Source organism: Saimiri boliviensis, chromosome Y (assembly GCF_048565385.1).
Source record: "Saimiri boliviensis isolate mSaiBol1 chromosome Y, mSaiBol1.pri, whole genome shotgun sequence".
Taxonomy (NCBI): domain Eukaryota; kingdom Metazoa; phylum Chordata; class Mammalia; order Primates; family Cebidae; genus Saimiri; species Saimiri boliviensis.
The window spans coordinates 21,471,960-21,482,226 of record NC_133471.1 but is presented as its reverse complement, the minus strand read 5'-3'; the positions used below and the strand labels follow the sequence as shown (position 1 = coordinate 21,482,226).

At 53.6% G+C, this 10,267-nt stretch overlaps 1 protein-coding gene across 1 annotated transcript in view; it reads left to right on the top strand.

The window, feature by feature from the left end:
- The first annotated feature begins 203 nt into the window (after positions 1–203).
- Positions 204–10,267, top strand: part of CD99 (CD99 molecule (Xg blood group)) — a 57,451-nt gene continuing 47,387 nt past the window's right edge. The window contains exon 1 of the mRNA XM_039475628.2: positions 204–448. Coding sequence (XP_039331562.1) covers positions 379–448 — 70 coding nt within the window. The 5' untranslated portion in view covers positions 204–378. The remainder of the gene's footprint in view (positions 449–10,267) is intronic.

Sequence of the window (10,267 nt, the reverse complement as noted above, 5' to 3'; positions counted from 1 at the left end):
CTTTCCTGAGAATGTTGGAGTTCTCTTTGCTCGGGGTCGGCGCCTCCTGGGCGGCCTGGCGGCGGGCTTGTGGGTGTGGGGAGTCTACGGTTTGCTGGGATGGGAGGGACTGTCCCGTGCTCCCCTCGGCCCCGCCCGCCTCCTTCCCGGTCCCCTCCCACCGCCCGGCGTTCCCGCCCCTCCCAAGCGCGCCAAGGCCGGGGTGGGGCGCGCCGGGCGGGCGCAGCCGGGGCTGAGCCTGCAGGGCGGCTCCCCTCACCCGCCCACTTCGGGTCCTTCCGAGCTCCGCCCCACACGGCCCGGGGGTGCCAGTCCCGCTGCCGCCGCCACCGCCCGCGCGCTGCACTCGGGAGCGTCCCTGCGCGCACTGGGCGCACCATGGCCCGCGGGTCTGCGCTGGCGCTGCTGCTGCTCCTCGGCCTGCTCGGCGCTTTGCTGGCCGCCCCGGGTGAGCCAACGGCGGGATTCGGGTGTGGGGGGACTCGGGGGGCGCGGGCCGGGCCTGGGGATCCGCTGGCGGGTGCAGAATTGGGGGACGCCCCGCGGGGACACCGGGACCCCCGCCCCTAACCGCGGCGGGACGCGCTGTGGCCAGCTGGGCCCAGGCAGGGAGGAGGCGCCCACTTTCTCCCCAGTCCTCTCCCTGGGGCCGGGTGGGAGTCGCATTCCAGAGGGAAAAGGTCAGCGTTTGTTGTCGGAGGCGCAAACTCTGAAATCCGGGGAGGACCTTGGGAGAGGTGGCATTTCATTCTTCCTGATTCCGGCGGCTTTCTAGCGGATCTCTGCCCCTTGGCATCAGCTCCTGACCCCACCCCGCCCTCTCCCCCCGGGGTCTGGGACTTGCGTCTTTAGGCCGCCCTGGAGTCGCCTCTCGGAGCCACGCCCTGCGTCCCGGGCCTAAATTTGGAATCGCTGGGAGCCCGGAGGACGGGGGGAGGGGAAGGAAAAGTTGGAAACAAACTTTGAGGCCTGAAACTGTTCAAAACTCGCGTGTGGATGCAGGCCCCGGGCATTTCAGAAAGAAACGCGTGGTTACCAAAGTGTTCATGTGTAGCGCTGGAGAGTTGGGAAAACAGAAAACGTATCCGGAGAGGGGGGAGCCACGGCCACCCTCCCGCGCCCTGAACCGGGCCTCGTTCTGCTTATTATTATTTACTCGTGTTTTTCTGTTTCCCTCGCGTCGAAAGGGAAACAGGGACCCCGCTGGGTGTGATGTGCTATCAATTCCACCAGCCGGTGCGTTTCTGCCCCTTCCTGTGGGCAGACTTTTAAGAGGAGCGGCTTGCAGGCAGTGTAGACTTGACCGGCCTTCTCGGGGCTGGACGAATTGAGGAATGAGAGGCGGGAACGCCCAGCTCTGGGAGGGCACAGGAGGCCGGCTTTGTGCCGCGAAATTTCCTGCCGGTGTTGAGAGGATCTAGCTCAGCCCGGAGCTGCGGTGATGAGGCTGGTCTCTGTTTTTAGGGAGGAGCTGCTGATGGGTTTACACGCTCTTTAAACGCGTCCCGGGTCTCCTGGAAATCGCGCTTTCGCTTGGTCGAGTTGACAGTGTAGCCGGCTCCGTTTTGTAAAACTTGGAGGCGTTTACAGCCCGCAGGGAGGTGCCACACGCGGCTTCCTGTTTCTCTCGTTTTTCCTTAGCAGGCTGCCGCCGCCGCCGGGAGACCTCTGCAGGGTTTCATCGGCTGCATTTGCTCGCAAGGCACCTGCAGACGGGCGTTTGCACCCGTCTCTCTGCTAACGCATTTCTTCATCCTTCATGCGTTCATTCCTTCCCTCCTTTGCAGCTGCTGTGTGCTTGGGGGCAGGAAAATATATCCAAAAGAGTTCTGGTGTCTGAAGAATTTAGTTTCCAGGAGAAGAGAGGCGTCTAAACAGGCGGACAGGACACGGGGACCGCTATAGTCCCATCGCTAAATAACTCAGGCGTTCCCAGTGGTGGGGCTTGGGGAGGGGCTCGGCTGGGTTTTGAAGCCCTGGGGACAGAATGGCCGGCTGGTCCGGCTCTACAGGTCACTGGAGGAGAGAGGGGGGTAAAGCCTTATCTTCTCTGAGCGCAAAACAAGCCGTTGCACACTTTTTTTTTTTTTTTTTTTTTTGAGACGGAGTTTCACTTTTGTTAACCAGGCTGGAGTGCAATGGCGCGATCTCGGCTCACCGCAACCTCCGCCTCCTGGGTTCAGGCAATTCTCGTGCCTCAGCCTCCCGAGTAGCTGGGATTACAGGCACGTGCCACCATGCCCAGTTAATTTTTTGTATTTTTAGTAGAGACGGGGTTTCACCATGTTGACCAGGATGGTCTCGATCTCTCGACCTCGTGATCCACCCGCCTCGGCCTCCCAAAGTGCTGGGATTACAGGCTTGAGCCACCGCGCCCGGCTGTTGCACTTTTTAAGCTCACAGTAGTGTTCATCTGGAGCTCCCTGGTTTTGGAAGCAGACTGGGCTTAGGGACCCCGAGACTGCTGAGACTTTGCGTCCAGGGAAGGGTGGCTGCATAGGGGGCAGGCGGGTGGGTGGTGAGGGCAGCGGCCGGGAAGATAGCAGGGGCCAGTCTGTCCTTCCAATCGCAGAGGAAGGCCTGGCCCTGAGTGCTGCTGGATGTCCTTGGGGGACCCTTTTCACCCCCGCTTTCCAGTACCACCCTACTAGAGATGGAGGTGGAAACCCCCTGTCGCGGTTACATTAATACACGTATTGTTTCATCAGGAAACGTCACCTTTGAGTTGGTGGTGCTCAGAACGCACTTTCCTGTAGCGGTATGCCTCAGGCTGCAAAACCCCACGGAGCCTAGGGGGAGGGTTGCACAGATGCTGACAACCATGGCCTGATCTCAGCGTTTTGGAGACCCAGACCCCTGTGTTCCTTGGTGTCTTCTTAAATCCTCAGGGGCATAGGTGGGATGGATGAAGGAGTGGGGGAAGGCTGCAGAGGAAGCCAGGAGGCACTAGCTTTGTAGAGAGGAGGACTCCCCCCCCAGGGCGACGTTGGCCCTCAGGAGACTGTGGGACCTGCCACCATCCTGCCGTGGAAAAGGCTGCTCAGGGAAGCCTGTCAGAATCCTTTGAGGCCCAGGACAGCCCCCACACAAGGAATTCATCTGGTGCCAAGTGCCAGTTGTGTTGAGGGTGGAAAACCGAGAGGAAGGCTTGAGAGTTGTATGTATGTGCAGATTTAGGGCTGGCCCCGCGGTTGGGAGCGTCCCGTCCCTGATGGTAGCGCACAGCACACCCGATGGGTCCCTGCTCTCCGGAAAAGGATGTTTTGACCCCGGCAGGCACAGCAGCCTGGGCAGTTTGAAAAACTCCAAATGCCCACGTGAGCCCACATCTATGGAGCAATACCAGGTCTCTTCGGGATTCCTTCACCCCAACAGAGCAAGCCTGCGCTTCGCTTTCTCAGCGTCTCCCGAGCTCCGGTCTCCCTTCCCTCGGTGTGTGTAGAAGTTATTAGGGGAACGTTTCTGCCTTCCGGGCAGAGGAAGTGGGTTTTATCCTCCAGCGAGTCTGCCTTGATTTTCCGCCAGCGTTTGGCTCTGGTAAAAGTTGATTGCCTTGCGTTTAACTGCCTGCTTTAGGCCGGGCAAGGCGGCTCACACCTGTAATCCCAGCACTTTGGGAGGCCAAGGCCGGTGGGATCACATGAGGCCAAGAGTTCAACACCAGCCAGGCCAACGTTGCAAAACCCAGACTCTACTACAAAGACAAAAATTAGCTGGGCGTGGTGGTGCACGCCTTTAATCCCAGTTACTTGGGAGGCTGAGTCATGAGACTTTTCTGAGCGCGGGAAGCAGAGGTTGCAGTCAGCTGAGATCCTGTCACTGAACTCCAGCCTGGGCAACACAGAGAGACTCAGTCTCAAAAACAAACAAACAAAAAACCTCCCTGCTTCAGCTGTTTCTCCTTTCTCTGTCTGTGAGACACAGTTTTCATGTATGGACACATATGTGTCTTTACACTTTGGAGATATTCAAGAACCTGATTTTTCATTTGTTTGTTTGGAAGTCACTTTCTTCTGGAAGGCCCTACGGTGGTTACATGCTGTCATTTAGAAAGAAATGCAGCTCAGACGACAGTTTCGCCAATTCGGCACCTAGAAATCGTGGCAGGATTTCACAGCTACGGTCTGGAATGCTTTCTAACTTAGATATCTTTTTCCCCAAGGGCGGTGGACTTCTCACTAGCCACATGGAGCTTGTGGTGCCTTTCAGTCAGGCTGAACATTTTCAGATCACTCTCGTTACTTCAGGGGAAAAGAGTTGTGTCCTTTGTGATTTATAGACGTGGTAAGAAATAAGACCTCTATGTCTAGGGGTGCAAAGGAAGAAAAGTTTTGTTTTGTTTTTTTATAGATGGAATCTCTGTTGCCCAGACTGGAGTGCAGTGGCACCATCTCGGCTCATGGTTCAAGCAATTCTCCTGCCTCCGCCTCCTAGTTAGCTGGGATTACGGGCATGCAATGCCATGTCTGGCTAATTTTTGTATATTTAGTAGAGATGAGGTTTCGCTATGTTGGCCAGGCTGAAAAATATTTTTTTTTCTTTTATTTATTTATTTATTTATTTATTTATTTTTTATTGCATTTTAGGTTTTGGGGTACATGTGATGAACATGCAAGATTGTTGCATAGGTACACACATGGCAGTGTGCTTTGCTGCCTTCCGTCCCCTCACCTGTATCTGTCATTTCTCCCCATGCTATCTCTTCCCACCTCCCCACCCCTACGCCCCTCCCCCATTTCCCCCCAACGGACCCCAGTGTGTAGTGCTCCCCTCCCTGTGTCCATGTGTTCTCATTGTTCAACACCCGCCTATGAGCGAGAATATACGGTGTTTGTTTTTCTGCTCTTGAAAAATATTTTTTTGAGGTTGGAAGTCTTGCTCTGTTGCCCAGAGTGGAGTGCAGGGGTGCGATCAGGGCTTACTGCAGCCTTCACCTGCTGGGCTCGAGCAATCCTCCCACCTCAGCGTCTGCAGTAGCTGGGGCTACAGGCACACACCGCCATGCCTGGCCACTTTTACATTTGTTTGTCGAGACAGGGTCTTGCTGTGTTGCCCAGATTGAAAAAAAAAATCTTTTTTTTTTTTTTTTTTTTTTAAGAGGGAGTCTCACCGTGTCGCAGGCTGGAGTGCCATAGCAGGGTCTCGGCTCACTGCAACCTCTGCCTCCTGGGTCCACGTGGCTCTCCTGCCTCAGCTTCCTAAATAGCTGGGATTTCAGGAGTGTAGCAGCACACCTGGCTAATGTTTGTATTTTTGGTAGAGACGGGGTTTCACCCTGTTGGCCAGCCTGGCCTCGAATTCCTGGCCTCGAGTGACCTGCCCACCTCAGCCTCCCAAAGTGCTGGGAGGACACATGTCAGCCACCTGAAAAATCATTTTTTAAAATCAACGGTCGTACATTCTTCCTTGGAAGGGACTCCTGTAACCCAAGACAGCTTAACAAGGGGAAAACAAAGCAAATTTTGTCATGCGCTTTTCACTGATACTTGGGGGAGAGAGACCCAGGCATGGGTCGTTTTCAAGGAAGAGGGGGTTGGAATTCTAGCTGCTCTAGTATCCTCAGCAAAGAACAGCCCGTTTTTAGAGCCTTGGCAAGAGAAAGACAAAGGGCTCTGGGGCTGCCGGGGAGAGAATGCGATGGCGGGGAAGCTTCCTCATTCCGAGTCCTGAGGTTCGAGGTTCGGCATCCCAGCGCGTGAGGTTTTTTTTCTTTGCAGCTGCCGGCGGTGGCTCAGTCGTGTTCTCCCTGCTGGCGAGGTGGGGCTCGATGGCCTGTGAAGGGCTCTCCGGGCGCTGCTGTGGCTGCAGGCTGCGCGCTGTCCAGGGCAGGAGGGTTCGCTGCTGTCTTTTTTGATTGAGTCCAGTCGCTTGGCTGAAACACGGTTATTCACCAACGTTTCTAGTACTGTTGGTCCAACAGATAGCTTTCACATCTCTAGAGACCAGAAGGACTTCCTCTTCTTGAATTTCCTGTTGGGGATTCTTTCTTGGCGTGGTTCCTCGGCGAGTTGTGGGCGAGTTGGCCACGGGCGTGTTTTTCGGGTTTGTTTCTACAATGACTCAGTGTTGCTGCCACGCCTCGCCTCATACGGTCTCCTAGTCATCGCCAGAACGTGTCCCCCGAACAGGAAGCCAGAAACTTCCTTTCTTCTCCCTCCTGAGTCAGATTCAAACCAGCGTTTTTCTTTTCTTTTTTTCTTTTTTTTGAGGCGGAGTTTCACTCTCGTTACCCAGGCTGGAGTGCAATGGCACGATCTCGGCTCACCGCAACCTCCGCCTCCTGGGTTCAGGCAATTCTCCTGCCTCAGCCTCCTGAGTAGCTGGGATTACAGGCACGCGCCACCATGCCCAGCTAATGTTTTGTATTTTTAGTAGAGACGGAGTTTCACCATGTGGATCAGGATGGTCTCGATCTCTCGACCTCGTGATCCACCCGCCTCGGCCTCCCAAAGTGCTGGGATGACAGGCTTGAGCCACCGCGCCCGGCTCCAAACCAGCGTTTTTCAAGTGGGCTGTGAAAGGAGCGTGCAGCCACCGGCTTTGCAAAGAAAATTCATCCGAGGAGGGGAGAAAATCCACACGGGGAGCACGGACAGTCTTGCGGAAGCAGCAGGACGGGCAGGCTTGTCTCCGCGCCCTCTGTCCGGGTGGGCTGGGCTGAGACCGAAACCGTTTGTCACCGCAGGCGGCAGCTGGATGAGCTTGAAAGCGGCTGCAAAACCCCTTTAAAGCACTTGGCTCCCTCAACTTTTAGTGGTGTTCTGGGCTGGGGTGGGTCCTCTGTTTGTGAGAAGCACCCGGAGGAGGGCTTTGCTGCGGCGTTTCGGGGAGCAAAGCCGTTTCTCTGAGGTCACGGTTTAAAAGCTGATAACAATATAACGGGCCAGGCAAGGTGGCTCACGCCTGTCATCCCAGCACTTTGGGAGGCAGAGGCAGGTGGAGCACGAGGTCGAGGGACGGAGACCGTCCTGGCCAACATGGTGAAACCCTGACTACTAAAAATACAAAAATTAGCCAGGCGTGGTGGCAGGTGCCTGTAGTTCCAGCTACTTGGGAGGCTGGGGCAGGAGAATCGCTTAAACCCGGGAGGCGGAGGTTACAGTGAGCCAAGATGGCACCATGGCACGCCAGTCTGGTGACAGAGTGAGACTCCATCTCAATAATAATAATAATAATAATGTAGGCGGTGAGCTGACAGTCCTTTCTGAGGAGGTGGCAGACCAGCCAGAGCCGTAACATTGCAGAGATTCTGCAGGCGTTACTCACAGCCACAGTGCAGCCGGACAAGCCTCTCGTTTGTGTCTGCTTTGCCTGACCCTGCAAAATGATTGTCTAAATACGCCCTGGCGAGCATTGATCCGCAAGGCGATGCGACCAGAGGGAGCCTTTGTATCTGCAGGAGCACGATGGACGGGAATGATGACAAGAATAAACAGACTGCATTGTCCTTTAGGGCCAAGGGACTTCTGGAGGCATAGAGATTTTATAACTCCTGCCAGGTCTCAAAGATTGCCAGTCAGCCTCTCTGCTGCTGGTTTTCTTCTTCTGGGGGAACAGGTTTGGTTCTAAATGTGAGTTAACACGGGGCTGTCTTCGATGAATTCAGCACGAAACGTTCTCAGCAGTTCAAGGGACACAGGCAGACAGGAAAGTGTTAGGCATTTAATGCAGAGATTCATACCTAGAATAGCAGGACGGGGAAGGTTTGGGGGTGGCAAGCAGGACACAGATAGGAACACGTGACTTCTGCGGACCCTGCAGAGGCCACCATGAAGGTAGAGGGCCCCCCATGCTGAGGTCTTTACTCAAGAGGCTGTGGTTGTGGTCTAACATAGCATCCAATAGACACACGACACGGACAGCTACAGCCACGTCTGGGAAGCAGTTTCCACTCTTAAACCACAAGCTCCTTACACACTCATCATATCATAAAGGTATCACTGGATGGTGGCTTGTAATCTTTTTTTTTTTAATTTTATTTTAAACTTGCCCAGGCTGGAGTGCAGTGGCATGATCGTAGCTCACTGGGCTCAGGCGAGTCTCTCACCTCAGCCTTTTGAGGAGCTGGGACCACAGGCATGTGCCACGCTCAGCTAATTTTTTGAATCTTTTTGTAGAATAGGAGTCTCACTATGTTACCCAGGCTGATCTCGAATTCCTGGGCCCAAGAGTCCACCTCAGCTTCCCAAAATGCTGGAGTTGCAGGCGTGAGCCCCCATGCTCAGACTGCAATATTATTATTATTTTTTGAGACAGGATCTTACTCTGTTGCCCAGGCTGGAGTGCAGTGGTGTGATCTCGGCTCACAGCAGCCTTGAACCCCCGGGCTCTGAGCCTCTTGTGTGTAGTTTGAGACAGAGTTTCGCTCTGTTGGCCAGGCTAGTGGGCATATTTTTATATTTTAATCCTATAGAGTCCAGGCGAAGAACACAGTGGCATCTGTGCTGCCCATCCCTCCTGCATTCCTGATTTCTGAGTGATGGTTTCAGATGCAAACCTGCTTGACCCCCGTCCATTGGCTCTTGCTGACCTAGATCTGAGGTTCTCAGCTTTGGCCCCATTGCAGAGAGCTTGAAAAAGTCACTGTTGCACAGGACTTTCTGGGTAGCCTGCTTTACAGACGTGTTAGGCGTTTTTATTTTTATTTTTTGAGGCAACGTTTTGCTCTGTCACTCAGACTGCAGTGCAGTGGTGCAGTCATAGCTCACCGCAGCCTCAACCTCCTGGGCTCAAGCAATCCTCCCACCTCAGCCTCGCAAGTAGCTGGGACCACAGGCGTGCCTCACCATACCCAGCTAGTTTTTTTTTTTCCCTTTTTCTTTCTTTCTTTCTTTTTTTGTAGAGACAAGGTCTTTCTATGTTGCCCAGGGTAGTCTTGAACTCCTGGACTCAAGCCTTCCACCTGCCTTGGCCTTGCAAAGTGCTGGGTTTACAGGCGGGAGCCACTGCACCCCGCTGTTAGGAATTTTTAAAAGTCCCTCAGAGGTCTGCATGTGTGGCTGAGCTGTCAAACACCGCTGAATTGTTATTCTACTGGATATTCTGTTTATCCCCTCCTGCTTGTGATTTCCCATGACTGGTTCTCGAATGTGAATGTCTGTGCTGTGGACTACATTTTTCAAAGAGCATTCAGTTTGTTCTCTTCAGCAAACCCTTAAGATATATCTCGTGGGCTTTTTGTAGATAAAGACGCTGGAGTTAGAGAGTTCAGGAGCTTGCTGGTGATCACGTGGTCAGCGTGGGGAAAAATGCTCATGGACATGAGTCCATCCATCCATCCATCCATTCATCAACCCACCTGGGCATAGGGGCTGCTGGACTTGGGAGTTGGTAGCTGCATGTGCGGGGTAAACAGACCTCTCCAGGCCTGGCCTTGTGGACCCTGAGGGACACTTGCCTTCACCACTTGTGTGACTTGAAGGGGAGGAGAGTGTCCTAAATCAGCGATGGGCATTTTGATATGGAAGAAAACTCCCTTGAATCTTGTCTCAGAACACTCACTGAGGCCTCTCCAGCTCCTCAGGGTCTCTGTGTTCTAGGTGTCCGTATGCCCTTCCATCCATTTACCCATTCATGCATGCATGCATGCATCTATCCATCCATTTATCCATCCATTAACCCATCCTGCCATTCGCTCACCCATCCATTCATCCATGCATCCATCCATCCAACCTCCCATTCATTTATGCATCCATTCGTGCCCCGTCCATCCATCCATCCATCCAACCTCCCATTCATTTATGCATCCATTCGTGCACCTGTCCATCCATCCATCCATCCATCCAACCTCCCATTCATTTACCCGTTCATTTGTGCACCTGTCCATCCATCCATCCATCCTCCCATTCATTTACGCATCCATTCATGCACCTGTCCATCCATCCATCCATCCAACCTCCCATTCATTTACCCATCCATTCATGCATCTGTTCATCCATCCATCCAACCTCCCATTCATTTACCCATCCATTCATGCATCTGTTCATCCATCCATCCAACCTCCCATTCATTTACCCATCCATTCATGCATCTGTTCATCCATCCATCCATCCAACCTCCCATTCATTTACCCATCCATTCATGCATCTGTTCATCCATCCATCCATCCAACCTCCCATTCATTTACCCATCCATTCATGCATCTGTTCATCCATCCATCCATCTACCCATCTTTCCATCCACACATACATCCATCTATTCACCCATCCTTTTAGTTTATCCAGTCACTCATCAGTTGATACAGTCATCTATCCATCACTCATCTATC